Consider the following 27,230-nt stretch of genomic DNA (forward strand, 5'->3'; position numbering starts at 1 on the left):
GTCACTCCTGGCAAATCCTTCATGCAGGTAGGCAGTACACGGTTATTTGTGGACGCCGCTGCGGTCACATCCACAGCCATCGGACAGACAGCGGTTGGCTCTACTGACCACGACACCTAATCCGTGCCACAATGCAGTTATTCCCCCACAGCCCGAGCATTTCCCAATCTTAGCTCAGAAGCGAGGCCTCACGAGCTGGCCTCTTGACCCTCACGAGACAGCACTAAGTATATAAGAATGATCATCTATCTCTTCACTCCAGGACCCCAACATATTAACGACAATCCCAAGACTTACATCGTTTTCTTCCGGCTTGATTTACAGTTACGCCTCTCTTTCTCATATAATATCGAATTTCCTTTCTAGTTGAAGTCACATTCTTTAAAGCATTGAAGACATCATTTCAACATGCATTTCCACAAGGCAACATCTGTTGTGGGGTACCTGACTCTTGCCTCACTCGTTTCTGCTGTTCCGTTGGAGAAGAAATCCTATCAAGGGTCACAATCTTCTTCGATCACAAGCTCAAGCCCCCAGGGTACAGCTTCAGCTAGTCCTAGCGGCTTGCATTCTTCCGCCAGTGGTGCTCCACCATCAACAGGGAGCTCGGCACCCCCAACACCAAGCCCTGGCGACAATCCATTCAAGTTCCCTCTGCCCAATGGCTTCCCCAACATTTCAGCTGGTTCTGCAGAGCTCAACGCCATTGAAGATCAAGCCCACGGCCTTCTCCCTAACGGACCGCCACCGCCAGCCCCCCCCCGCGGCTGACGACCTTACTTCTCTCCGTCTCATTGCCTTCAACGAGCTATTTGAGGTAGCATTCTTCACCGAGCTGTTGGCCAACATCACCAACAACGTTCCGGGCTACGAAGTCCAGGACCCGTCTCAAAAACAAGCCTTGATCAATGAGATTACGGCCGTTGTAGCCCAGGAGGAACTCCACGAACTCAATGCCAACAACGCCCTTGCCAAGTTCAACGCCGGCCCCATCCAGCCATGCGAATACATCGCAGGCGTGAGCACGTTGCCGGACGCCATCAAGCTGGCCGCGACTTTCACAGACGTTGTTCTCGGCACGCTGGGCGATGTGCAGACCCACTTTGGACAGAACGGCGACGCAGGTCTGATCCGTGGCGTTGCTGCCGTCATTGGCCAAGAAGGCGAGCAGGATGGATTCCACCGCAACTATCTCGGCGAGCTCCCCAGCCAAGCACCATTCCTGACCGCGTCCACTCGGGAATTCGCCTTCTCGGCTCTGAACCAGATGTTCATTGTTCCAGGTTCCTGCCCCAATCTCAACACTATTGACCTGCCCATCTTTGGCGCCTTGAACCTGTTGAGCAAAGACGTCATGCCCCAAGACCAAACTCTGAAGTTCTCTTTTTCTACTTCCGGCAAATACAGCAAATACAGCTCGACCGATGGTCTTAGCCTGGTCTTGATCAATCAGCAGAATGTGCCGGTCGTTGAACCCCTCGGCCAACCCCATGTTGGCCACGACGGCACCGTCACTTTCTCGGCCAATTTCCCATTCAGCCAGTTCAAGATGCACGGCTTGACCATTGCCGTTGTCGCTGAAGGCTCGTCGTTTGCGACCGTGGCGGATGTTGCCAAAGCCACCGTATTCGGGCCTGCCTTGATCGAGGTGGACTAAACATAATAGAGACTCGGAGCAGGTTGACGGCACACAGGTATGGCTGTTACCAAGAGGAGCTAGGACATTAAAGAGACGGAAAGACAATGTCTATGCTAATGACATTGCTAATAAACGGAATCTTTTCTGCTTTTGGACATTGGGCGGACCTGGGACAAGCAGTCCTTCGTGGGTTCGGTGAAAGACTGGCGTCTCGGAGGCATTTTCTTGCCGTTACTCTCCTTAGATGATCATTCTTGAACAGCATTATTATATCACGAGGTGCATTAACCTACCTCCCATCTACATGGCATTTGAGCCCGGTCAATATAACAATGTCTTTGTCTTTTGGATTACTGTCACTGGTCAACCTATGCTGTTACCTCGGAACATGGACATATCCAGCCTCATCAGCCCGAGGTGCCCCAAGGATATCTTACACTTTCAAGTTGAGCATTGAGCGCCCCAGGAACCCACACGAGGCTGAGACGGGTGGGGTTGCCACATCGGATACCCGACGGGTTGGAGCGCCCCAGCTTCCCAACACGCTACCCCGCATACATTGAAATACCGGAGAGAGATGGTGATATCTACAGAAACTACTGAATCAAGGCAGTTCGCTTATTTGAAAGTCCAGTTCTTCTTACTATACTACCAAGCACTGCAGCTAGCAATTCAACTCAGGTCTGTGACAGAGATATCTCCTCAGCACAACAGTGTTTCTCTCACTATTTTGCAATGTCCGAACAAAGTATACCATCGACAATGAAGGCATGGGTTCTCACCAAGTTCAACACTCCATACGAACTACAGGAGATCCCAGTTCCTGCAATCCAAGATCCGCACGACATACTCGTCCGAGTCGATGCAGCATCCTACTGCCACACCGACGCCGTGCTGGCCGCGGGCTCGATGCATCCACCATCTCTTCCACACATAGGATGCCACGAGTTCACGGGGACGGTTGTCGCTGCACATTCACCTGACAAAGAGTCAATCCATAACATCCACATCGGCGACCGTGTCGCAGTGCCCGGCCGAGGCTACCATGTATGCGGCAAGTGCATGGAATGTCTTAACCCGTCAGGCCCGGATCCAGACGAACCAGGTTTCTCAGTCTACTGTCCCTATACCGGTGGTGGTCTTGGAGTCGGCAAACCAGGAGGGTTCCAGGAATATGCATTGGTCGATGCGAGACAAGTGGCGCTGATTCCTGATACCATGACGGCCGTCGAGGCGGCTCCGCTGATGTGTGCGGGCCTTACTATCTACGCGGCACTCAGAAAGTGTAAACTTCACCCGGGGGAGAGGGTGGGTATTATTGGATGCGGGGGCGGGCTGGGACATTTGGGATTGCAGTTTGCGACTAAGATGGGGTTGAAGACCACGGGGGTGGATGTGAGTCCACGGGCGCTGAAGCTGGTTAGAGAATTGAATACTGGCGCGGCGATTGTGGATGCTTCTTCACAAAAAGCGGAAGATGTAAGACGTAATATGGGAGAGGAAGACGGAAGACAACATATTGCTGAGATGGGTCTTGATGCCGTTTTGATTCTGCCGGAGAGTCAGAAGTCGTTTGATTATGGGATGGAGCTGGTCAGGAACGGCGGTCTGGTGCAGGTCATTTCGTTCCCGCCGGAGGGGTTCCATGTCTCGGCTAATGATTTGGTTTTCGTCGCGTGAGAGTCGAGGGGAGTCTCATTGGGTCGAATCGTGCAATGATGGATATGTTTGACTTTTGCGTCAAACATGGCGTCAGGGCAAAGATCAGGACGTATCCGTTTGGGAAGCTGAATGAGCTGGTTGAGGATTATCATTCTGGAGTGGGCGGGAAGCTGGTGCTCGATATGTCGAGGAAGGATTGATTCCCATTGCTCCTTAAGTAGTATAGTGTTAGTGGCCTCGAGTGGACAGACTCTGGTGGCAGCTCGGAGGACTGATGGCAGGCTTTGGCGCAAACGTGAAACCATTCTCTGCCGACCACACCTTCTGTAATCAGTCTCGTTGTGCATGACTGGCGCATATAAATATTCTTCCCATGTTCCAGTGAAGAGACATTGGTCTGTAGATACCAAGGGACTTTTGGAACATGGCTGCGAGGTTCGCAGAAACTTGAATGGATATTCCGTTTAGGCCAGTACAGAGGTTGAGGACTGGGACCTACCATGCCAGTGGTCGAATCAAGCCACTGCAGTGCCAGCAAGTCATGTAGTCGGCAGACAGGACCAGCGACCATCCTAACTGCTTATCGTAGTATGAAACCCTACCAGGCAGTCGCAGGCCTTGCGATGCACTGCGCATGGGTACTGGGTAGGTAGTGATGTTCTGGAACAGGTTCAAGGTTACAAACAAGCATCGGCAGAAAACGCTTATCAGAACGCTTATCTCGAGTCCCTCGGTCGAAAGTTGAGTCTAAACTGCATAAGCATTAGCCATGTGCTTAGTCCTTCCTTAACCCGCTTAGACTGGACCCGTGGCGGGGCGATCAAAGGCTCGACGCTGGCAGATTCAAAGATACGGGACCTCGGGATACCACGTCGATGTGGCGCCCACTTTGCTTTTAATTCTTCTTGCTTCCCCCACAGCACACGACACCTCTAGAGTTGTAAACTTTGCCTCTTTTCTCATACCATAGTCCGCCTCATCTCTCAGATGTGCGTGGCAGAGACCCTCGCATCGCCTCCCGATTGACATACGTCCTGTGTTGTTCTTGCGCAGGACATCTAACAGAAAAATATCTCCACCCACGACATGAATTCACACGACTCCGAAAAAGCCGACGGCGGGCTCCGAAGCTCAGATACACACCCAGATCTCGAATATGCCAAAACCAAAAGCTCCCTCGCGGACGTGAGGGTCGATGACGACGAGGGTGCCTCATCGCCAACAACGGAGTTTTACAACAACACACCAGTACACCAGGACAATGGAGTCCTCTCGAAACTGCGACGGCTGGAAGCGCGCATGGACGCAAAACTGGGCATTGAATCCGAGGCGATCTCCCGCAAACGACCTGAAGATAAACGGCCGGTGCGGTGGCACGAAGAACTGACGATGGCACTGCTGTGGGCCTCCGGGACAATGAATACAAGTTGTTTTGCAACCGGTTTCCTCGGCTGGGAGTTCGGACTTAGCCTCAAGCAGTCTATCCTGATCACCATCTTCGCATCACTCCTGGGGGGCGCCGTGACCGGTTACTGCGCGACGTTTGGGGCGGCGACGGGATTACGGCAGATTTCGGTGTCCCGGTTCAGTTTTGGCTGGTGGCCCAATAAGATCATAGCGGCGTTGAACGCAGTGCAGCAGATCGGCTGGGCGGCCGTGTCATGTATAACAGGCGGACTAGCGTTGACCGCGGTGGCCGACGGCCATGTATCGCTTGTCGTTGGGATTGTCATCATTGCCGTGGTGGCACTGTGCATCAGCTTCGTTGGACTCAATGCGATTTTGGTGTATGAGCGCTACGCGTGGCTGATTTATTTTGTTATTTTCATGATCATATTCGGCGAGACGGGCAAATATGCCGATAACACCACGGGCGCCTCGGTGAAGGGCGCCACATTGTCCGGCACGGTATTGTCGCTTTTGGCGATTGTGTACGCCAGTTCGGCATCCTGGTGCACCATGGCATCAGACTACTATGTTCACTATCCGGCGACGGTGTCGCGGGTCAAAGTGTTCCTCATGACGACTGTGGGCATTGCGATTCCAACGAGTATCGGCATGATCGCGGGTTGTGTGGTTGCCAGTGCACTTAACAATCGTCCGGACTGGAATCACGCTTACACCGATGAGGGGCTGGGGTTTTTGATTCAAGACATGTTGCATCCGCGCGGGTTTGCGAAGGTGCTGTTGACCTTGTTGGTGCTCAGTGGTATTAACACGAACATCATCAGCATTTACTCTGCTGCCATCTCGTGCCAGCAGTTCAGTCGTCCTTTCGCCCGCATCCCTCGCTTCATCTGGACGTTTCTGTGCTTCGCTGCCATTCTGGGTTTGGCTGTGGGTGGTCGCGAGAAACTCAACACTTATCTGTCCAACTTTTTGTCGCTGTTGGGGTACTGGTGTTCATCGTACTTTGTCATTTTGTTGACTGAGCATGTTGTCTTCCGGCGCGGCGACTTTGCGAATTATGATCTGGAGGGTTGGAATGATCCTGCTCGTCTGCCGTTGGGTTTGGGCGCCCTGTTTGCCTTTGGCCTTGGTGTCGTCGCCTGGTGCATGGGCATGGTCGAGACTTGGTATGTCGGTCCGTTGGGGAAGTTAATTGGCGATTCTGGTGGCGATGTGGCCAATGAGTTTGCTCTTGTTGTTACTGCGGTTAGTTATTACCCTGCTCGGTACTTGGAGTTGAAGATTTTTGGGAGATGATGCGATTTCACTGAAGACGGCGTTCAATATATACGAACATATTTTACGGCGGGATTGAATCCAGTACATTGAAGGCACCTATTTGTTTACACCCTCGAATAACATGAGATTTTTTGTGACCGTTTTAGGCACTTGCGACGTTCTCTGGCGCAATATGACACAATGCCACCATTGCGGCGGGCCATCGATGTGCATACTGCACAGGAGAGTCTTCAATCTGCTTCATGCCTCATTGTGTTGACCTGGCCTAAGCGAGCCACGGGTTGCTTGGACGAACTGACCACAGGCTTCAATGATCCATACGTATACACACACCGGCATTCCACTTCATCAGGCGGCTAAAAACCCCAATCCCATTGCTGCCGGACCTTGAGGTTATACTACATCAATAGACCCATGTTCTAGGCTCTCCTCTTGCATCGCGGGCTCCCACCCTATTCATCCTACCATACCACAATCTCAAGCTGGCAGCCACGGCGGCGACAAAAAAGCTGCAAGCGGCACACACAAAATTGCCCGTTGGATAGCCATCTTTGGCCTCGTCGGCCTTCCAGATCCATTGCGCAATGATCTGACCAATCCCCGCACTCGAGTTATGCAAGGCCACGGCGAACGGGATGGTGAGGAAACTTGGCGTGTTACATGAAACCCAGTTGGTCATGGATGGAGCGCACGGGAAGGCGCCGCAAGCAGCGAGACACAAGCAGCCGTAGCGCTTCACATAGGCGTCGGCGGGGAGGAGACCGGCAGTCAACCAACCCACACCACCCACGATCGAAGCACCAGTAATGTGCCAGCCTCGGCAATTGAAGCGGTCCGCAGAATAGGACAGGGTGATGGCAACGAAGAAGCCGATCACCCAGGGCGGAACCGTCAGAAGCTGGGCATGGATCGATTTGTATCCGAGACCGGTGACGATGGTTGGCGTGAAAAAGGTAAATGAGCCTTGTGGCACAACGTCGGCAATCTTTGGTCATGGATTAGCAATGTAGTGGGAGGCGATCGGTCCAACTTACGTATGCAATATAATGCGCCAGCATGCGTGGTGAACAAAAAGTCTCCCAGACTTCTTTCCGGGTAGCGTGGTCCTGGTGGTATCCGCCTCCATGCTCTCGTAGTCGATCCACGGCAAATTGCTTGTCGTCTGCGCTAAGCCATCTCGCCCTCGCAGGGTAGTCTGGCAGGAAGAAGAAAAGCAGGAACGCACTCAGCACGGTGATGATGCCTTCGATGATGAAAAGCCATCGGAATGCCTCGAGTCCCGCCGTGCCGTTGATGTGGCCCACGCCATAAGCTATGGCACCACCAAATGCGCCGGCGAGATTACAAAATGCGACAACACAGGCGATCCGGACAGACCGTTCATTATGACGATACCAGATTGTGATGAAATATACGATTCCTGTTGCATACAGTCAGCCTGGAGTGCTTTCTAGGAACGGAGGGGTGCCGTTCGCCTACCAGGGAAGAAGCCAGCTTCGAAAGCGCCGATCAGAAACCTCAAGACAACAACAGTCGCGTAGTTCTGGACGCCTGCGAATCCGATGGTGAGAGCACCCCAGCAAAGCAGAAGTATGCCCAACCAGAGAGACGGGCGGATGTAATGTTTCATGACCCAGTTGGACGGCACTTCAAACAGAGCGTATGCGATGGAGAACAAGGTCACCGTGAGGGCATATCCGTCAGCGGTCATATGGGTCCTTTGCAGCAGATCATCGCCAGTTTCCTGGTTGAGCACTTTCGAGTTGCCGATGTTGCCTCGATCGAGGAAGTTTAGCAGATAGACCCAGCAACATAGGGGCAGGATGCGGTAATCCAAGCGCCGGTTGAGTTTCTTGCTGCGCTTTTCGAGCGCACCGTCGACATCCTGCTCGACTGGAGTGGTCACGGGTGATATCTTCAGCTCCTGACTGCCGGTTTCAATGTGCTCTGCTTCTGCATTCGTTGGTTTCTCCATTGTGAGTCACGCTGGTTAGTACACCAGCAATTAAGAGATTGTCCCGAGAGAAGAGCGAAAGGTCTGGGAGCGACTTCACTGTTATGTACAAGGTAGAAGGGTACAGCATGCGTCGGTGATACTCCGTCGGCACATCGGCCGTGTATACCGTTCCCCCGCTGTCATAGCCCAATATGGCTTCCAATGGGTCCTATGGGTCCTATAGGTTGCACAAACCTGTTTAACTCACCGTTACATTGGCTCTTGAGGAGCGTGCCGATCATCATGTATCATTTGCCCCTGTTGAAATTGCGGGGGAATGCCCCAGTCTCAGAGATCAGACCATGAAGTTCGGCAAACACTGCAGCACGTTCTCCTCACCGGCATTTGTTCTCGTCTCGTGATGCACGTGCACGCGGTAAAGCGGACTTGAAGCAGAGCAGATGGGTAAGGGGCAGCGACGATTCTGGCCGGGAAACCTAGCCGACAGAACATATCTAGGTCGCATTTTGATGGCGAGAAACAGCATCTCAGCTCGAAATCGAGTGTGCATAATGTGTAGTACATTGTAAAGCCGTTGAATTTGACTTCGCTCGGGAGCCGAGTGGCGGCCGGGAGGGAGCTACGTTTATCCGTCCTTGGTGGTTCGTTGTCATGCCAGATACTCCCCAGTAGCGATACTGCGAGGCATATGTATTAAGGTGCATTAAACCAGCGGCCGCCCTCAATCAAAAGCCACCGTGACTGGCGTTGCTTGATCAGTCGCACTAATACAAATATAGACTCGGTAAACAAATCTCATCGCGCACCAACTCACAATTCAACACCAAGACAGTGTGGCTCTTTTGCTCTCTTTCTAGTTGTACACATCTATTGTCCCAAGCAGCATTTCCGTCCAGCATTGCTCTGTTTCTACGTCCCCCCAAAATGGAAGCAGAGTTAACTTACATGAGTATTCCCGAGATTGCACAATCGATGAAGTCGGCCCAGCTCGAACTCAGCTACGAACGCGCTTTGCGCCAAGCGGAGCGCATCTACGAAGAAGAACGAGTGCGCGCTCTCTGCGTCCAGCTTCTCCTCCTTGAAGACGAGAACGGCGAACTTCAAGAACAAGCTCTGCGCAACGAAGATGAACAAAACGATCTGGCGCAGACAAACGAAGATCTGAAGGCACAGTTTTCGGATCTCGAAGTCGAGCTGCAGCAGACCCAAATGGACTTGAAAACCCGGAGTCGAGATATAGAACACTTGAAGGCAGAGGTGGACGCATTGAGTACCGCAAGCGCGGATGCGACGAAGCTGCTGTCGGAGAAATTGGCATTGACTAGAGAGCTCAACGCGCTAAAACCTGAACTAGACCACCTCAGATCCCAAGCGACGATGCAACAGAATCTGCTCGCCGAAAAATTGTCATTGCAGAGGGAATTGAGCTCACTCCAGGTTGAGCTGGAAAACGAGAAAAGAACGGTTCAGCGACTCAAAGCGCAGGAGAAGTCAGCTGCCCGCGAAGATTCGGCCTTGACTGCGGAAATTGAGCAGCTCAAGAGAGATCTCACCAAGGCACAACGTGAAGCCCAAAAGGCGGATCAAGAAAACAGAGCGGTCATCGACGACCTGAAGAAAGAGCTTGCCAAAGCACAACGCGACGCCGAGAAGCGTGATCAAATCAACAAGTCGGAAATCGAACAACTCCGGAAGGAACTGAGCAAGGCGCAACGTGACGCCCAAAAGAGTGAGCGCGAAGAAAACTCTGAGATCGACGAGCTGAAGAAAGAACTTGCCAAGCTCCAACGCGATTCACAGAAGTCTGATCGCGAGAACAGAAAGAAGACCGCGCAATGGGAAAGCGAGAAAGAAATCCTCGAGGGAAAACTCGATGCATTCCGCAACAAGCTCCGCTCTACGAAAGATCAACTAAAGGAAGCGCAGGAAGAAGTTGAACGGTTACAGGCTGTGAAGATGGCTCAGTCGGCGGAGATGACAAAGCTCAGGCTCAACGGAAATGCGACAGTGAATCCTAAGAAGAGAAACGTCGCCAGATTTGATCCTGACATGACAATTGGAACCCCAGGTCAGGGAGGTCCAGCTGCAAAGAAGCAACGAGTTTCAGTCAATGTGGGCGATAAATCCACTTTTTCTATCACGCCATTTCTGAATCGGACGTTGAGCATTCTGCCTGAAACACCAGCAGAAGAGGATGTCGAGGAACCCTTGTTGAAGCCTCGCAAACAGAATCAACGGCAACTCGATGGCGCTCTTGAGGATGTAGACCATGACTCCGAAGCTGAGGTGGTCAAGAAAAAGCCAGGCCGGCCGCTCACTGCAAAGAAGTCCGTTGCGTCAATTTCCAAGGCCAAGAAAGCGGGGCCCCTCAAAGAGACCACCAACTCTAAAGCGAACAGCACAATGAAGAAGCCTCAGCTGTCAAGGCTTATCGAGGAAGACTCGGGCATGGAGAGCGACGGAGACATTGATGCCATTGTCACTGATAAGGAAAACACCAACAAAGTCGACAACAGTGCTCAGAAGACGATCGAGAGAGAGAAGGTGTCAGAGCCAAAACGACCAACTATATTCGACGAAGAGGACAACGCGGCGGCTCCAAAGGTTAGGAGTCTTGCACGGGGCGGAGGTGTGCTTGGCAAGGTCAATCTCAAGGCAAACCCGGTGGGCAAAGGCAAAGCATTAGCCGAGTTCTCTCCCCTTAAAAGGGATCGGAGAGCGGCGAGCGTGTTATAACTGCAGTCCGCTCTGCTTGGTGGAAGTAGGACCTAACGGTGTGGTCAGTTGTGTTCAATAATGGGACGATACAAAGTGATATTGATGAGACGGGATGGCAGGAGAAGTGTAATGATAGAGTGTAGCTATCAGTGCTCCGGATGTCTGGAACAGACAATGTACAAATCTATTGACTGGATCCAAAGAGCTTCTCGTCCTACTCTAAGGGCTCTCGACGAGGCTGTCATGTCCAACTTGAAGGACTGTAAGGGGACCAAGGGCAGCATGGGCTGGCTTCCCAGGAAGCTGTTCGAACCATGCTGCTTTTACCTCGCCGTGAGGGGAGAAATTTAAGGTTGATTTTAAAGTTCTCTAACTACGAAATCCCCGGTTTGGATGGAAAGTGTACGATGTAGAACACCAAGTTCATTGCTTGTGTTCATCACATTTATACCACAGCACCCCTCGCTCTTTCAGACTTATCTTCTTTCTTCCTGTACCTACGACTAAATGCGACCATGTAAACCCGGCTTCCGCGTCTGTACGCCGAATAGCGCACCACCATTGTCACTGTATCGCCAGCCACCCCGACTTCAGTCTTCTCTGCACACTGGGCCGGTTCGCCCAACAGGACCCGTCGCACGGTCAAGGCTTCCGAGTCCATCATGTTCGCTCTGGGCAGGCTCTACTTGGTCGCCTGCTGGAGCTACATACTCAGCTTCCACCTCACGTTCACTTTGCTTACGCTGGGCGGTGCCGAGCGGGCGGCGTTGCGGCAGCTCGAGTTCCAAGAGTTCGCGACGCTGGAATGATAGGCAGCGCGGAGACCAGTTTGCGAGGGCGGCCAAGGTGCAAGGACTGAAGAGTCGGGCGGCGTTCAAGCTGTTACAGATCAATGATCGATACAGGCTGTTCAAGCCCGGGATGACGGTGGTGGACCTGGGCTTTGCCCCGGGGAGTTGGAGTCAGGTAAGATTGTGAAGAGCTCTATGCAGTTGAATACTCTCATCCAATCGTTGGAGTGGTTATGGTCGGGTTTGGGAAGTAAGAGCGGCAGATCATGTCGGGAACACAAGTGCTCTCCGGACTTGTTTGTGAAGACATTGCTGTGGATCGCACCCGGGAGGAAGCTCTGCCTAAATTTTGTCATATTTATGACATCTCGAGTCTGACTGATACAATTCCTGTCGTATAGGTAGCAGTGGACTTGACAAAGCCTCGCGGCCGAGTGCTGGGCATCGACCTTCTCCCAGTCCAACCGCCCAAAGGCGTATCGACGATCCAGGGCGATTTCCTGTCACCCGACGTCCAAGCCGAAATCAAATCATTCCTGCGCGATCCGGAACGAGGCCGACCGCGTCTTCCACTTCCTTCGGGCGATCCGACGACCGCCGTCGCGGACGGCCATATCGATCAAAGCCTGCTGCTCGACTCCGAAACAGGCTACATTGAGCGCGAGAGAAGAGACACCGCAGACGAGGAGGGGGAGGCCAGCAATGCAGCAGAAGTACATACAGACCACCTCGACAAGTCTGTCGACGTGGTGCTGAGCGATATGTCCGAACCCTGGGACCCGCTGGACGGGCTGTATAAAAGGAGCATCAGTAACCCGTATTACAGGTTGATGAACACGAGTGGGAACGCATTTCGCGATCACGCCGGAAGCATGGTAAGGAACAACATCGTCCATCTACCCTCGACAGACATTGGCTGCCCTGTTTCACCCCGATGCCCTCGACAGCTTATGGTTACCCAATATGTTCCTCAACGAGTGCTGTATCTGTTATTGAACCGAACCACACTTGGCTGACAGATCCGCGCACTGTGTTTGTAGGACCTCTGCCGAGCAGCCCTCCGATTCAGCTACGACACACTCAAAGTTGGCGGACACTTCGTCTGCAAGTTTTACCAAGGCATTGAGGACAAGGCTCTCGAGAAGAGCCTGAAAGCCATGTTTCACAAAGTGCATCGTGAGAAACCCGAGAGTTCACGGAGCGAATCGAAAGAAGCATACTTTGTCGGCATCAAGCGGCTTGCCAAGGTCGATAAAGAGGCTGTGTTTGCAGAATGATGAACCTCAGTCGGAAACTCAAGACTACAATACGAGACTAAAGAACTGGAAGAGCAGGAGACCGGCTCAATTTGAGTCTTCTTCAGTAGCATTGTTTGCTAGGAAGGCAAGGCATGCCGGAGAGGACAATACACTTCGCTGGATATTTTATACAGATGTCGCGACATATACCTCGTGTACACTCTATCCAACCTCTTCTGGCCCTTGGTATAGGGTGGCCCGAGACCAGAACACAACAGCCTATCGCGGCAGCTCTCACCATCATCCTATCCCACTTGATCAGCGCGAATCGAATCGGACGTCGAAAGGCCTGGCTGGCCGAAGATCCCGTTCAACAAATCAAATCATACCAATTCGCCCTCGTCGTCATCGTCCTCAGCCATCTCATCCTCGCTGAACTCTATATCGGCAGCCGCCGCCTCAGCCGCGCGCTGGACCTCCTTCAACCCGCTCAATTCCTCAACATAGTCCTTGTCATTCAGCGCCTTCTGGACAAACTCCCAGCCATCACTCTCGTACGCGGTCAACACTTTATCCGAACAAGCACTGCAGCAGTCATATGCTTTGCCGGCGATATTGATGTTGGTAAAGTTGGACAGGAACCCGCGGATTTGGTGTGGTACCAATCCGAGTGGATGGTCGCCCCTGTCCTCGGACGGAGATGTGGACGCCGGGGCTGCAGCGCCCAGTGGATGTTGGAGGACCGAGATGAGGAGCTCGACGAGCAAGGCGGACGCGATGGCGGCGATGCCGGGTCTCGTCACTGTGCATTGTTGGTCGAGCGTTAGGTCTTTCATGGAGTCGGCGGGTGCGACGACGTCGTTGCAGAAATAACATCCCAATTCGTCCTGTTGTTGTTGCTTCTTCTTTTTGCCCTCATTTCTCCGGCTATCGCTGTTGGCGCTGCTACTGATACTGTCGTTTTCATTGTTATTTTCATGGCGTGCCCGTGGTGGTATTTGTTGTTGCGGCTTGACCCCATGTCTCATAACAACATAGGTATCAAATCCCAGAGCGGCGTTCATGACCACTTTGCCCGCAGCCTTGCCCATGACCGTAGGCAGCCACCTAGCCTCACGAGTATCCATAAGCAAGAAAATGACGTCGTGATCGTCAACCAGCCGTTTTAGTGTCTCGTAGTCTTCCTTGGTCTTTGCCGCGTCCGTGACAGGATGACCAGCCATAGGCACGGAGATGACATGACCCTCGGCCTCGACGCCAGGATAGATCTGGCGCAGGGCATCTGCGGCCGCCAGGGCCTTCTTCTTACCGCCCTCGAGACAGTCGTTAAAAGTAAACAGAGGCTGACGCACAGGATTGGAAAAGGAAACAGATCCATTATCCACAAAAGTGATTTTGCGCACGCCCCAGCCCAGCAGGTTGCGCGAGACATAGCTGCCCAGCGTCCCGGCCCCCAAGAGCAGACATTTCGTTTCCTTGATGCGCTCGAGATCTAAATTCGGGCTGATGCGCCACTTCATCAGTTTCAGGTTCAGATCCACGCTCGAGTCGGCCAGCTTCTTCGGGTCCATGTATTCTGTCAAATCGGCCATGCGGCCCGCTAGTTTGTTGGCCGCGTTGCGTTCCCAGCCTACGACTTTGGGCATTTTGGGGACGGCATCTGGCTGTTGTTGTTGTTGCTGGTCTGTTGGTTGAGCTTGTTGTTGCTGTTCTTGTTCTTGTTTTGATAGTGGCACTTGCATGTCAAAGATGACACTGCGCGCGGCGTCTCTTCGCATTTGCGTCTCGCGGTAGCACAGGATCTGAACCCTCCGAAGGTTCCATCGCTGGCGGACCAAGACTAGCAAATTCCGCAGCATCCAGCCTGGCGCGACGGGACCCGGTTCTCCATAGTTGGATGGATCGGCGAAACAAACAAAGCGATCTTCGGGATCGATGCCGTCGAAGAAACCCGCTTCGTAGCTTGCTAGAGCAGAGACCTGCCAGTCGAATGCGAGGCCTGCCGTTGGGGTGAGAGGCGACCGTGGCGTGGTCGGACCGGATTCGTCTTCGTCGAACGGATTTTGCTGGCTGTTGGCCCGCACCTTTTTGGCCAGGAAGAAGCCATGTTGTCTGGGGTCGACGCCGTATTTCCAGGTCATGACGGCGTCGACGAGGGTGGTGCTCTCGATCGAGTTTAACTTTTTGTGTGGCACTCCTCCCGCCGTCGTGGACGTTTCTGGGTCACCGACCGGTGCCCATGGTGGGTCCATGACCAGGGCCGGGAATGCAAACCAGTAGTAGAATTTGTACTTTTTGAGGTCGGCATAGGACAGGACGAGAAATGACACTAGTAACGAAGGACATGAGTAGATGGTCCCGTCGTTGATGGCTTCCCAGATGGTCTTGCCGGCCTGTTGGATCATGGCCAGCTTGTCGCTGTTGCGGTAGTCTTCAATGGTGTTGAAGTTCTTGATCATGCCCTCGGCGCGGTAGCAGCCAGCGGGGACTTCGTCGCTGGTCAGCGCGTTGGCCCGGATTTGCATCCGACAGGAATGCTCTTTGGCGTCTCCTGGCCGGATTTCGTATAGACCCAATAGTTTGCGGGCGGAATCGTCCAGTTTGTCATGGTTGATCTTGTGCGATGCCAATGCTGCGTAAAAGGGGATTTCGATGTCCGACGCGAATGGGACGTACTGCATGGTGAGCACTCTCTAAATCATCAGAGATTACTAGAACTGGATGCCACTGGCAGTGGAATCAAACAAAGTCCCGTCTTGCCGGGGAGAAGGGATTGGATTGGCGGGGGTATAGTACAGTATGGTGGTGTTGATGCAGGGTCTATCAAGGATCATGAAAGTGCGAGTTCCTGGGAAACTGGAAACTGGGCGAGGGTTCCAAATGAAAGGTCGTTGATAGAGGCTGAGACGTGAAATCTGAAGGTTCCTAACAGGCTGCCACCCAAGAGTAATCTCTTAATTAGTCAGTTGTCCGATCTCCAGGTCATCCGATGGGCGAAATGCAGGTATGATGTTATGCTGGGGTAAGAATGTGGAAGCAAAGCAAAGCAGGGCCAGTGACAGCAGAAAGACAGACGTCCGCCTGGGGAGACGAGGCTGGAATCTTGATTCGTCAGCCTCGAACCTCACGTCACGCGTCGTGGTCAGAAGCAATTAAAAACCACTTTACGCGAGTCGCGGCCACTTTACGCGCCGGACCAGCATCACACTGACATTATTGTACACAGCAGAAAACGCAGTTCATCTAACCCCGTTCGACAGTGATATTGCAACAGGGCATCTATCCATTGGACTATACGTTTTGATGTTCAAGTTGGCTATTGCATGCACCAAGCTCATACTCCGGAAGCCAGAAGACGAAAAAGAAAAAGAAAATAATCCTGTCTCCTGACTCAAGTGGCAGCAGCACAACCACAACCACAGCCTTGCGCACGACCTCCTTTTATTGCTTCTCCATTCCTTTTCCAACCATGTTGATCGGAATCACGGGCCCCATCTGTGCCGGCAAACACAGCACGGCCGAGTATCTCGTCCAACACCACGGTTTTCTGCGACTCCATCTACCGACATCATCACAACTTCATCAACCACCACCACCGCACAACCATATCAATGGAAAGCAATCGCAGAACCAGAACCAAAACCAGAACTACATTGAATCACAACCCGGCTCCGAAGATCTCGCACGCCTCTTACCCAGCGTGACCGACCAAAAAGGCACACGCGGCCTAACATTTCCCGACGTCGAAAGCCTACTCGAATTCGTGACCAAGCGATGGCGCGAGCACTGGGTTCTAACAGACATTTGCGACGAAGCGACGCTCGAGGCCTTGCTGAGACGGCCGTTCTTTTTGCTGCTGAATGTCGATGCTCCGGTGGGTGTAAGATATGCGAGATTTAGTGAGAGGTATGCCAAAATGTCTTTACTGTCGCCCCCATATACCCAAATCCTATCCCTCCAACTAACCATATGATATCAACAGATGTCGTCGACGCAATCTGTCGCCCATGCCCCTCGCCGACTTCATCTACTACAACGATCTACAATTGTACGGGTCTCGAGTGACGTGTCATCCTGAACAACACCAGTGCCACTCCAACTCACAAACACCATCAACTTCACCATTACCATTACCATCATTTTCCACAGGAACAGCCCACGTCCTCGCCCGCTCCCACCTGCAAATCCTCAACGCCCAACCCACTTTGTCACTATACCACGCCTTCTTATCGACCCTCGACCTCAGCTCCCCCATCCGCCTCCGCCCCACCTGGGACGCCTACTTCATGACCCTAGCATCCCTCGCAAGTCAACGAAGCAACTGCATGAAACGACGCGTGGGGTGCGTCCTAGTCCACAACTGCCGCATTATATCGACCGGATACAACGGGACACCGAGGAACCTGACGAACTGCAACGAGGGGGGCTGTGCGAGATGCAACAGCGCCAGCGGTGGTGGATCTGCATTATCGACATGTCTGTGTTTACATGCCGAGGAGAACGCGTTGCTTGAGGCCGGACGCGAGAGAATTCGTGACGGAACCGTTCTGTATTGTGATACGTGTCCGTGTTTGACGTGTAGTGTCAAGATTGCACAGGTGGGCGTCAAAGAAGTCGTCTATAGTCAGGGGTATAATATGGATGATGCCACCAGGAAAGTTCTTAATGAGGCTGGGGCCGTGTTGAGGCAGTTTAGTCCTCCGAAGAGCGGGCTGGTTGGGTTTGATCCATTGCCTCATGATACGCACGAACACGGAAACACAACACCCACTAACAATAACACCAGCGTAAATGGAGTCCAAACAACAAGCAGGACGAGGGACATGGTTCTTGTCAATGGCCGGAAGTAACTGGAAAATATACATTCTTGAGCATGAGTGATTCAGCCTGGACATCAAATTCTTGAGCATGGGCGATTGACATAACTGACTCTACCTTTATCCTGTCCACGAAGTTTGGCTCCTTTCCTAGACAACTACCGTACTGAAAAGCGGGTATCCATTCCATTCTCATTATCGCTCAATCGTATAGCAACGCTGAGTGAAAGCGCGACATGATAACAAAAAGAAACAAGACATAAAAACAACTTCCTCTGCCACAAAACTTATCCTATGCTGGCTCATTCACTTCTCAACGTACTTTCGGTCCTCCAGCGGGTTCGAGGCCGGAGCACCATGGTACGGTCCAGCTGAAGCCGGGGCTGTTGCGCTTGCTGAAACCGGCGTCTGTCCCGTTGTACCAGCAGTCTCAGGCGATTTAGCGCTGTGTGGCCCACTTGTCACGCCCTGGGTCTGTTCATCCAGGTTGGTGGTAATCGGGGTAATGTTCCGACTCTCCACCGGGCTCGTGGGCAGACTATTGGAAGACTGGGAGAAGCTGGCAATAATAGACTGCCACTGCTGGGCATCGGAATTCGTGTGAGCCTTGAACTGGAACTCGGAAGTGATGGCCATCTTCTGCCCAAACTTGCCGCCCGACGAGTCTTTGCCCTTGATGGTAAATTTGGGTCCATCGACCGCCCCGACAATGCAATCCGGCAGATACAACGACACCTCAGGAACAGGGTCCTTGTGGAAATTGTCATTGTCCTTGTACTCGTGTAAATATCCCGCCGGGGTGACCACATAGTAGCCGGTGCTGTAACCCTTGAGGGCACCCATACCACGATGTTTGCGCTCGAGAGATCCTTCGATCAAGGGCTTGGTGGCGCGATGGTTTTCGTTCGGAAATGAGACACCGTCCATTGACCTCGGTGCTGCGCTGGGGTTCACCAGGAGATGTTGATTCCGTTTCACAAAGCCATTCCATTCAAAGTCCAATGGGATGTTGCTGGCGGTGGATGCGATGTCGCCGAACATGGCCTTGAGACGGTCCGCTTGGCCGCTCATGAACTGGTTGTAGGAATTCAATGCGGTCTGCACGGTGGTGACAATGTGGGCCTCGAACTGGGAAAACGAGTTCTGCACCGCGATCAGGTCTTGTCTGTTGTTGTTCTCTTCAAGCAGCTGCTTGTTGAGCCGATGCAACGCTTGCCGTTTAAGCACATATGGATCATGGTGTGCCGTCACCCTGCCACCGCTGGAATCGAAATGTGCCACTTGTTGGCCCAGCAGTTCAATGTGTTTCTGCGATGTCACTCGGGATTGCTCGACCGCCTTGGACCCCTTGCCTGCCCCATTGGCAATCTCTTTGTTCTTGTTTTTGATCTCCGTGTGCAGTCGCTCGAGGATGGGCAGGACAGACCCCGTCAAGCTCTTGGACGTTTCGGTGTACAGGGTGCTCTGGCCTTGCGTGTTGGCGCGTAGATTCTCGAAGAGGCCAGCGATGCCGCCCAGAGCCGTCTCGAAATGGTGGCCCTCACGCAGAGGGTTTGAAAGGGTCTTGAGGATCTTCTCTTGGTCCTTTGCCCGGCCTGCTTGATCTTTGGCGACCGCCGAAATGTAGTTCTCCAGGTATCCGCACATATGCTTCCAAGCCTGCAACCGCTCGATCAGCAAACCGGCAGTGTTCGAGGGGTCACCGTCCGGTACGGCCTCGTCGTCGGACTCATTGGCCGTCTTGGTCCTGGTAGGGAGGTTGTGGGTGGCCATGATGGCAGTGTATCGCGGAGGCGGCGTATCGTACTACGATGTTGCCCTCATGGTTAGTCGGGAACGGTGAAACGAGTTGCATGCCAGATGGAAGACTTAGGAACAGATGTGTGTTCGCTCGCTCGACAAGACGCGCGACAAACAACTTACAACTTCAAGTGGATACAGTAAATAGTAGTGGACGATCACCCGACACAATGATTCCTGCCCCGGACGAGGCGTGATGCGTTGCGCAGAGTAGTTGAAGCACCAGCAAACGACGACGCAAGTCTCGGGTGGCAGATGATATATGTACAGTCTACCACTGCAGGATTTGAATCAGCTAGAACCAGACTGTGTGCTGTTCTTCGCGGGGGCTTCAGTTTCCGCCCTCAATCAGGGGGTTCATCTTTGACGTGCCCCTCCATCTTCACGTAAAGTTTGACTCGTGACCATGGGACGAAATACGGAACAACCACTCATGTCGCATCCCACGCCCTTAAGCTATCAATTTCGGGATCAGAGAGAAAATGGGTTCTTTTGCAATAGGTGATTAATACTAGTAGTAATCTTGGTTATATGTACTCAAGGTTTCGGTATACAAATAAGTCCGTATGGGGTTTTTCCTTCCGTAGATGGCGACACCTACAGTACCCTGCCCTGCCCTGTTCTGTTGCTACCACGATGTGCAACAGGAAACATGTCATGACAGGGCTGCCTAGACACACCGTGACATGCCTTAGCGGATGGTCTCCTTCTCCTCTACCTCGCGCAAGGTCTGTTCGTCGCCCAGCCTCGGGTTTCTCAGACAGAATGCAAATCCAATCAACAACACGCACAGACAAATGCCCGTGATGCAGAGAAGCCTTTGGGCATGCTGGTAGGCGGCAACGATGGCGGTTCGGACTGGGGTGCCGACAGGATATTCGCCGATGATTGTAAATGGATCCCCATATGTCAATGTAGCCAGCGTCGAATTGCCAAAGGGTTCCAAGCGCTCTTCCAGCTGCTTTGGCAGGATTTGCGTCCAGATAGCGCCCGAAACCGCGCCGCCAAACGCGGAACCAATGTTGTACGTGGCAAGGTAGAGGCCGGTGATGACAGCCAGATGCTCATGCTTGGAAGCCGCCTGAATGGACGCTTGCGCTGGGTATGGAAACATACCACCTGCGAAACCCAACAACACCTGTGCCCCAATCACACCGGATTGACCGGCCGACGTAGGTGACCCTCGGTAGTGGATCAGCAGGCCAAAGGCCACCAGGAACAAACAGGTACCCGCCACGATAAACCATTTCAGCCGTCGAACCTTGAAAACGATCAATCCCAGGAGGAATCCAGTGATGACAGATGTGAAGCTGTAGAGAGAACTGATCCGGGTTGCTCCCATGACGCTGAAGTTGAAGGCCACCCGGAGCACAGTGAAAATGTAGTCGCCTTGCATGTACCACGCAAAGTTGAGCGTGCACGCAATCCCCAGCGCGCCCCAGACGGCCCTGTCTTTCAGGAGATAGAATGGCACAAGAGGACGAGGAGCCCTAAGCTCCCAGACAATGAATGCCGGGATACACAGCACGCCGACGACCAGAGGCGCAATGATATGGGCCTCGCGCCACTTGGTGGCATAACCGCCTGCAAGGGTCAAGGGAACGAGAACGAGAGCGAAGACGGCAATGAGTAAAATGATTCCGATCACATCGAGGCTCCAGAAGAGCTCCACCGCCAACTTTCTCGCGCCCAACGACTCGTATGGGGATTTGTATTTGTCCAGAATGCCGGCCTTGCGAGCGCGACGAGCCACCACCCAGAGCGAAATCATCAGCGGCAGGGAGCAGACGGGATAGATGATGCACCACATCCCGATTCCCCATTTCCAGGTGGTCGCGGCCAGGACCGCTTCGGTGATGTTGCCACTGACCCACGTATTGATAATGAACGGCAAGGCGGGAATGTAGCTGAACAACAGCCTAGCTCGCAGAGACGTGATATCGGCCACGATGACTTCCACCAGAAGGATAACACAAGTGTAGCCAATCTGGTAGAGAACGGACCCGCCGGCAAAAGTATTGACGTTGGTTGCGCAGGTTTCGATAATGGTCCCAACCACATAGAAGACAACGCTTACACAAACCAACTCCAAGCGCCCAAACACGTCGGCGACCTTGGCCGCAGTTGGTTGCGCTGCAGCCGCAATGACCGAACGCACAACATTGATGGTGGCAAGGAGGGAATGAGACGCGTATGACGCCGTCGCGTAGGTTTGGTAGGTGTAGCGCACAGTTCCATCAAGACCGTAGGCGTATGCGATGAGGAAGACACCGAAGAAGAGGAATACTCGGTCCATCCGGGTGATAACTTGATTCATCGCCTCGATACGGGCAACACCAGGCGACTTCCCGTCGATGAGGATCGAGTTGCGCCGTCCGGACGGTTGTTGCTCATTGTCATAGGGCTGATAGTACCCATTTTTGTCGTCAAAGGGAGAGTCCTGCTCCTTCGTGGGGGCTTGGTCTGGGAAAGACATGTTGTGTGTCAACCGCAGCTTGGGGCGATGGAGGACAACTGGAGTTGCCAGGAACAATTGCAACCGGGGGGTATGTCAGTCCTCTTATGCTGAAATGAGCGCCTTCTGGACCACCTTCAGGCCTGCGTCAGAGGGTCCGGTGTCCATGCATGTCGGAACGATGAGGCCCACCGAAACAGGTGGTGATCCATTGGCACGGATCCGGTAGCATGATGTTAGTCCGATGGGTCTTTCAACTGCAAGCTACAGTACCTGTATTTTCAGCCAGGAGGCCCTCCTCAAATTTGTCCTGGCCGCTGGAGGAGTGGAAGATGCCATGATGTCGAGCCCGAAAACACAGACCACGGACGCTGTGGGGGGAGCCAGCTTCAATGGTGGTCGAAACCTGGCGTTCATCCTCCATATCTATTGGCTCCTATCTTATCTGATGAAAATTTTTCCGACTACCAGAGACCGTCGCCTTGTCTCAAGGCTTGGAAGCAATAGAAAGTCAAATCAAGCCAAGATGAGGCCAAGAAGTCATAAAACTCTGTCCTGGCAGGTAGCCCAGTCGGGCCACTCATCGAAGCTGAAAAGCTGGGCGCCGGACGCGCCATCGATCCATTGCTTCCTGGCTGGCGTCGATTCTGCTGCCGTTCTCGAGAAAGCACAGCTCCAAGGCTCGGCATGCATCACTGGCCGTCCATCACCTGGTCGAGCATCTAATCAGATAGAGACCACCCGATGATTGACAAGGCTCTAGTCCCACTAGTCGAAAGAGCTGGACCGATATCCACAGGCCCCGCAACGTTGGTGTGGGTGTATCTTTGAGTCTAGCCCTAGGTCAAGAGCCTTGTCTGCCCCAAATTCGGAGGAGCCGACGTTTCGGTGACCTAATGGCTGTAACAAGAGTGCAAAAGGAGTTGATATTTTGGACATCGTCTTGGGAACTCTGGTCGCGGAAAGTCGGAGCAAAAACAGACATTCTGGTCCTCCTTCGACACAAATTACAAAGCCAGTAGTGGTCAAAGGTTGGTGAGAGGCTTGGTGGTAAACAATTAATGGAACTCCCGTCTTCGCCATAGCCGAGATCCGACACTACCAGGTAGGTACAACTGAAGTCGACAAGAGTTGTTTTCAAGCTACTTGCCTGGTGTTGGGTAAATACGTTGCTAGATGAGTGACTGTTTTCGGAGCTTCCTCAGTTTACAGAACTTTGTCGAGTGCGTGTGAACCCTTCGCTGCCGTTATGATATGCCAGGGGACGCATTCGTGCAGTGGATCGACACAGCCTCGCGTCATGGCGAGAGTGACAAGTCTGCGATACTGCGTCATGAGATCTTCGAGCAATCCATCTGTTGATGTTTCGGCACTTTCGATCGCTGCTGACAGGGTGCTGATCAGATTCACTTCGATTGCGAGACATCCATCCTCGACCTTGGTCCCTTTCCGTTTGATCAGCATACAACTGACTAGAGCAGGACGTAAGTCAACCATGTTTGCCGTCTGGTTTACCCCGTACGGCAGGATGATGCCCCAGCTCTCCTCTGTGGGGTCTACGAGTGTAAGATCGGAATCCGTATTCGGATCGAAGCCAGGTTCATTCGGCGTCGGCACGCTCATGATTGAGCTTCCACCGGGTGTAGGAGTGGCAGGCACAAGTTGATCGGGTGATGTTATACTGGCTTGGGGCGTTGATGCGGGTGTGCCATATGTATTTTGCATGCCCTGTGGACCCGTCTTTGTCTGCATAGAGGGCGGAAAGACTCTCAGCGCCGGTTGGAGTTGGATAGAAATAAGCAGTGCCAGACATTGTTTATGCGGTGGGCTTGGACCTTTGATAACCTGCTCCCAATCCTGCAACTCGGCCGGCTCATAGTATCCTTCCCTGGCGATAGCCAAACGCCATGTGCTGTGCATCTTGCCCATAATGTCGTGGGATATCTCCCACATTTCCTGGAAGATTTCACGTCTTGGTCTCTCGCGCGGAGAATTCTGCTTGCGTAAGCAATAAGTCATGCTCAGTGCGACCCGGCCAAGCTCGTCTGTCCAAGCTGCAGTAATCCATCGGTGATCTGCCGTAACAGAATAGGCAAGGTGAAGACAGGGCCCGTATTTGGACAGGGGGGAGCTGAAGGTTGGGGAGAGGCGGAAATGGACAGAATTCTCTGGTTGCGCCAGCACGACCGCGGAGCCGCCAGCAGCCGGTGACCCAGAAAGCTCCCCAGGCGGTATGCGATTGTATACCTCTATCGCCAATTTGACATAGGCACTCTGGGGAGGCACAACTAATGTCTCGGGATCGGCAATGAAGCTCAGCGGTACGATTTGCAACGCAACATCAAACGAATTCTGCCGATCGCCTAGTGACTGTCGGAACGATTCGAACAGGCTGAGGAATGCTTCGCAGGTTTGCAGGTAGGACTCGACGCTTTTGTCCCGGGCAACCATATAAACGATGATGGTATCGTGTAAGTCTGAAGCTTGAGCTAGCGCACGGCCAAACCTCCGGCAGGTCTTGTGGAAGTCTCCTTGGCTGTGAACGTTCCAACCCCAAGCACACAGTCCATCCTCCGTGACGCCAGGAATTCGTCCTGTCGAATGCTTCCCGAGTGCGCAGCTGTTGTAAGTGTCCGTCATTCTCTGCAAGAAATTTGAGCACCCCTCGGCCACACTTCCACCGCTCGGATGTAAGCAAAATGCGGTGACAACCTTTGCGCCACTTTCGGGTTGCAGGTTCAATGTGTCCCAGAATTCCATGATTGAGGCTGAAGCGAACAAGGGCTGATCGGCACGTCGCACACATATTTGGCTGGTAGGAAGCTTCAAGACTCTTCCTTTACAATTTGTGCTGGTGCTGTCAGGCTTGATATTGATTAGCTGCTGCACAGTTGATGCCTGTGTGAACGTGTTGATACCGCTCAGATCAATGTTAACCTCCATATAGTCATTGGACGTTTCAGGCAGTCTATCAATATAGTGACCTGCTTTCATCAATGACGTTTGCGATACTTGCTCGACCAGTATCTGAGCAACTTGCAGGAGTTTGCTAGGTGTTACGCCTTGGATATTGCGTAGCGCTTTGTGTAGTTGGAAATCTGACGGCGAAGGTGGCTCCACGAGTGACACTTTCAACAGATCGAGAAGCTGCTGCGCCTCGAGATTGATCGACTCCCTCCTGACCTCATCGGCTTGACCAGTGGTCGGAGGTGACCCTGGCTGATATTCTGTCCATTTTCTCGGAATAGGCGGGGACTTCTGTTCGGCGTTGTCCAAAGCTACAGAAGCATCGTGGCCGTCCACTGAACTACCACTCTCAGATGAAGTTGAGGAAGACATGTGAAACACAGCCGTGTGTGCAGAGATGTTCTTAGGCGTGGGAATGGCAGGGTTGGGGTCAAACCAGTAATCTCCATCCGCCGTATATTTGCGATCATGATTAGACAGGGTCGTTGCGCCTTGAACTCCGTCGTAAATACTCGATCCCCTACGGCGTCCGGAAGGGTTTGGCTGGGTTCCGCGGACTGGACGCGGGGATCCAGTCCTTTTGGAAGACGTCGGCCTGCCACCTGCTTCATCTTTGTGAGAAATGCTCCCACCCTTGACAGGTGATGCACTGCGGGCTTCCATGATTTCTTGCAGTGTAGAAGGCCTTTCGGCGTCTGATGGGTCATCCAGACCGCTGGTTCGTCCACTCACCTCCATTTCGGCATCGCCACGAGTGAAGGAATCCTCAAGCTCGTTCCTCTCTTCATGGTTCTCGCTGGTAATGGAGATAAAGTCGTCACGATGTGATGTCACCATGGGATTTGATTTGTTACCAATGCCCGGTTGATCGAAAAAGTCCCAGTTAGGCTCATCGCCATTGCCCTCCTGGTCAAAGTTAGCATCCGGTATCTCTTCGAAAAGGTCCTCGTCGTCAAAGTTGGCCAGTTGACTAGATGCAGACACAACCCCAAAGTCCTGCATTTCGGTGTCATGCTGCTTCGCGGTCTCTGAGGGCCCAAGGGCGAAATTGGCAGGGGTAACGCCTATTCCATCCACTGACGACAATCCCGGTGTATGGTGTGTCATTGTAACATCGGGTGGTGTAGGATAGATGCTGTGGCTATTTGGAAATGCTGGAGGTCCAAACGACTGGAGATGCTCCGGCACATCAAATGGCCCGTCATCGGCAAAGAGTGGCTCGTCATCGTCTTCTAGAGTTTCATGCTGAAGTTTTCCACTTTTAAGGCCAACCCCAGATTGCTGTCCAGTCCCAGTAAGCCAGTCCTGCACGAACTGCATGGGATCAGCATCGCTCTTGGGAGTCTCCAATGGTGTGTCATTCTGATCGTCGACAACGAAGCAAAGGCTTGCGGGCCAGTATACTGGCCTCCACATAATCTGGCCATCCCCAGCTTCTCTCAATCTAGGAGACGTTTGATCCGTTGGCGTGCTTGCATCAACCTCCTGTAGAGGCACCTCCGCCTCAATCCAAACAACATCTTCGTCGATTGTCATATTCATGTTTTCCTTGAGCCACTGTGGAAGTAACTCCTTCCACACCCCCTTCCAAATATCTAGAGCCTGACCCTGCTCGAGCCGTTGTCCAGGCTTGCCTGTCTTGTTGGACTTGTCACCAGCTTCGCGACGAATCAGCCTTGCAACCTGTCCCCCTGGAACAAGATACACGGCCGCAGATTGTTCCGAAAGCCGCCGAGCTCTAGCAGAATCTCCGTAAACTTCCAGCAACCGCAAGAACGACATGCTCGCGTGTTTCCCGAGAGTCAGAATGACATGTCCGCTGGTGATGATTTGAAGGTCGACGCTATATAGGCTCCACCTCCGGCTGGACTGGGGCCAGTCCAATCCATCTGATGGCGTTCCCTCGACCAGATATACATTTGGTCCAACCGGCTGCAGCGCAGAATCGCCGTTGGGAAGGAGCTTGATACTGGATACCACCGCTGTAGTAAAGAGTCGATACAAGCGAGCCTGCTCGGGCTTGATTAAATCTGGCAAGCGTGCGGCGGTCTTATAGGCAATTGTGCAAGTGTTACTCCGGAGCACATAGCCGAATTTGCTTAAAAGTGTCTTTTGGTCTCGAGCATTGGCAATATCTACCTTCTTGTAGAAGGTGAATAGTTGACAAGTGTCGACATCCAAAGCAGCAAGGATGGAGGCCTCACGGAACTGTCGCTCTGTTTTGCGGAGGCGAGCGAGAGTACTCCCCGGCGTCGGGATGGCTGCAGAATCATGGTTTGGCGGTGTCGCTACCGTACATACGATATAAGCAATCTCGCCGAAATCGTTCTATATTCATACGTTAGTACTGTAGAGAGCTGAGGCGGTAACACCCACAAGTGTGTAAACGTTAGTAGAGCAATTGTTCGGGAATTCAAGAGCCGTGGTCATCGTGTCAGCCGTTAGCCAAAAGCTGGATCAAGTGCCACAGAAAGCACAACGAATAGAGTCGACCGGCT

At 52.9% G+C, this 27,230-nt stretch overlaps 11 protein-coding genes across 11 annotated transcripts; 6 read left to right on the forward strand and 5 right to left on the reverse strand.

The window, feature by feature from the left end:
* Positions 1 to 661: 661 nt before the first annotated feature.
* On the forward strand, positions 662 to 1,657 carry HMPREF1120_07904 (uncharacterized protein; the record flags this gene model as incomplete). The annotated part of the gene is made up of 1 exon (XM_009162141.1): positions 662 to 1,657. The coding sequence occupies one exon, from the start codon at positions 662 to 664 to the stop codon at positions 1,655 to 1,657; it is 996 nt and encodes a 331-aa protein (XP_009160389.1).
* A 744-nt stretch (positions 1,658 to 2,401) lies between these two features.
* Positions 2,402 to 3,319, forward strand: HMPREF1120_07905 (alcohol dehydrogenase; the record flags this gene model as incomplete). Its single annotated transcript, XM_009162142.1, has 1 exon — positions 2,402 to 3,319. One exon carries the CDS (start codon positions 2,402 to 2,404, stop codon positions 3,317 to 3,319), a length of 918 nt encoding a protein of 305 aa, XP_009160390.1.
* Positions 3,320 to 4,194: 875 nt separating this feature from the next.
* Positions 4,195 to 6,856, forward strand: HMPREF1120_07906 (NCS1 family nucleobase:cation symporter-1). The gene has a single exon (XM_009162143.1). It carries the CDS (start codon positions 4,388 to 4,390, stop codon positions 6,005 to 6,007), a length of 1,620 nt encoding a protein of 539 aa, XP_009160391.1. The 5' UTR covers positions 4,195 to 4,387; the 3' UTR covers positions 6,008 to 6,856.
* On the reverse strand, positions 6,054 to 8,495 carry HMPREF1120_07907 (retrograde regulation protein 2). Its single transcript, XM_009162144.1, has 3 exons — positions 7,469 to 8,495; positions 7,024 to 7,409; positions 6,054 to 6,974 (listed from the first exon to the last, which is right to left on the reverse strand). Exons 1-3 carry the CDS (start codon positions 7,962 to 7,964, stop codon positions 6,393 to 6,395), a joined length of 1,464 nt encoding a protein of 487 aa, XP_009160392.1. The 5' UTR covers positions 7,965 to 8,495; the 3' UTR covers positions 6,054 to 6,392.
* A 240-nt stretch (positions 8,496 to 8,735) lies between these two features.
* HMPREF1120_07908 (uncharacterized protein) lies at positions 8,736 to 10,860 on the forward strand. Its single transcript, XM_009162145.1, has one exon. It carries the CDS (start codon positions 8,871 to 8,873, stop codon positions 10,680 to 10,682), a length of 1,812 nt encoding a protein of 603 aa, XP_009160393.1. The 5' UTR covers positions 8,736 to 8,870; the 3' UTR covers positions 10,683 to 10,860.
* Positions 10,861 to 11,059: 199 nt separating this feature from the next.
* Positions 11,060 to 13,762, forward strand: HMPREF1120_07909 (cell division protein methyltransferase FtsJ). Its single transcript, XM_009162146.1, has 4 exons — positions 11,060 to 11,630; positions 11,857 to 12,218; positions 12,282 to 12,330; positions 12,496 to 13,762. The coding sequence occupies exons 1-4, from the start codon at positions 11,172 to 11,174 to the stop codon at positions 12,730 to 12,732; spliced, it is 1,107 nt and encodes a 368-aa protein (XP_009160394.1). The 5' UTR covers positions 11,060 to 11,171; the 3' UTR covers positions 12,733 to 13,762.
* On the reverse strand, positions 12,789 to 15,749 carry HMPREF1120_07910 (autophagy-like protein 7). The gene has a single exon (XM_009162147.1). The coding sequence runs from the start codon at positions 15,372 to 15,374 to the stop codon at positions 13,077 to 13,079; it is 2,298 nt and encodes a 765-aa protein (XP_009160395.1). The 5' UTR covers positions 15,375 to 15,749; the 3' UTR covers positions 12,789 to 13,076.
* Positions 15,750 to 15,889: 140 nt separating this feature from the next.
* On the forward strand, positions 15,890 to 17,797 carry HMPREF1120_07911 (dCMP deaminase). Its single transcript, XM_009162148.1, has 2 exons — positions 15,890 to 16,599; positions 16,676 to 17,797. Exons 1-2 carry the CDS (start codon positions 16,163 to 16,165, stop codon positions 17,541 to 17,543), a joined length of 1,305 nt encoding a protein of 434 aa, XP_009160396.1. The 5' UTR covers positions 15,890 to 16,162; the 3' UTR covers positions 17,544 to 17,797.
* Positions 17,798 to 17,816: 19 nt separating this feature from the next.
* On the reverse strand, positions 17,817 to 19,283 carry HMPREF1120_07912 (uncharacterized protein; the record flags this gene model as incomplete). Its single annotated transcript, XM_009162149.1, has 1 exon — positions 17,817 to 19,283. The coding sequence occupies one exon, from the start codon at positions 19,281 to 19,283 to the stop codon at positions 17,817 to 17,819; it is 1,467 nt and encodes a 488-aa protein (XP_009160397.1).
* Positions 19,284 to 20,001: 718 nt separating this feature from the next.
* On the reverse strand, positions 20,002 to 21,786 carry HMPREF1120_07913 (MFS transporter, SIT family, siderophore-iron:H+ symporter; the record flags this gene model as incomplete). Its single annotated transcript, XM_009162150.1, has 1 exon — positions 20,002 to 21,786. The coding sequence occupies one exon, from the start codon at positions 21,784 to 21,786 to the stop codon at positions 20,002 to 20,004; it is 1,785 nt and encodes a 594-aa protein (XP_009160398.1).
* A 1,185-nt stretch (positions 21,787 to 22,971) lies between these two features.
* On the reverse strand, positions 22,972 to 27,162 carry HMPREF1120_07914 (uncharacterized protein; the record flags this gene model as incomplete). Its single annotated transcript, XM_009162151.1, has 2 exons — positions 22,972 to 27,060; positions 27,109 to 27,162. 2 exons carry the CDS (start codon positions 27,160 to 27,162, stop codon positions 22,972 to 22,974), a joined length of 4,143 nt encoding a protein of 1,380 aa, XP_009160399.1.
* Between the last annotated feature and the right edge of the window lie 68 nt (positions 27,163 to 27,230).

Source organism: Exophiala dermatitidis (assembly GCF_000230625.1).
Source record: "Exophiala dermatitidis NIH/UT8656 unplaced genomic scaffold supercont1.7, whole genome shotgun sequence".
Taxonomy (NCBI): Eukaryota; Fungi; Ascomycota; class Eurotiomycetes; order Chaetothyriales; family Herpotrichiellaceae; genus Exophiala; species Exophiala dermatitidis.

What these genes read in the sequence shown, in the direction of transcription:
- HMPREF1120_07906 (XM_009162143.1), top strand. Translation starts at nt 4,388, where the DNA reads ATGAATTCACACGACTCCGAAAAAGCCGACGGCGGGCTCCGAAGCTCA.
- HMPREF1120_07907 (XM_009162144.1), bottom strand. Translation starts at nt 7,964, where the DNA reads ATGGAGAAACCAACGAATGCAGAAGCAGAGCACATTGAAACCGGCAGT. An exon ending in CGAAGCTGGCTTCTTCCCTG is followed by an intron (nt 7,410 to 7,468) that starts GTAGGCGAACGG and finishes TGTATGCAACAG; the next exon opens with GAATCGTATATTTCATCACA. An exon ending in TGGCGCATTATATTGCATAC is followed by an intron (nt 6,975 to 7,023) that starts GTAAGTTGGACC and finishes CCATGACCAAAG; the next exon opens with ATTGCCGACGTTGTGCCACA.
- HMPREF1120_07908 (XM_009162145.1), top strand. Translation starts at nt 8,871, where the DNA reads ATGGAAGCAGAGTTAACTTACATGAGTATTCCCGAGATTGCACAATCG.
- HMPREF1120_07909 (XM_009162146.1), top strand. Translation starts at nt 11,172, where the DNA reads ATGCGACCATGTAAACCCGGCTTCCGCGTCTGTACGCCGAATAGCGCA. An exon ending in GACGTGGTGCTGAGCGATAT is followed by an intron (nt 12,219 to 12,281) that starts GTCCGAACCCTG and finishes CCCGTATTACAG; the next exon opens with GTTGATGAACACGAGTGGGA. An exon ending in GCGATCACGCCGGAAGCATG is followed by an intron (nt 12,331 to 12,495) that starts GTAAGGAACAAC and finishes CTGTGTTTGTAG; the next exon opens with GACCTCTGCCGAGCAGCCCT.
- HMPREF1120_07910 (XM_009162147.1), bottom strand. Translation starts at nt 15,374, where the DNA reads ATGCAGTACGTCCCATTCGCGTCGGACATCGAAATCCCCTTTTACGCA.
- HMPREF1120_07911 (XM_009162148.1), top strand. Translation starts at nt 16,163, where the DNA reads ATGTTGATCGGAATCACGGGCCCCATCTGTGCCGGCAAACACAGCACG. An exon ending in TATGCGAGATTTAGTGAGAG is followed by an intron (nt 16,600 to 16,675) that starts GTATGCCAAAAT and finishes TGATATCAACAG; the next exon opens with ATGTCGTCGACGCAATCTGT.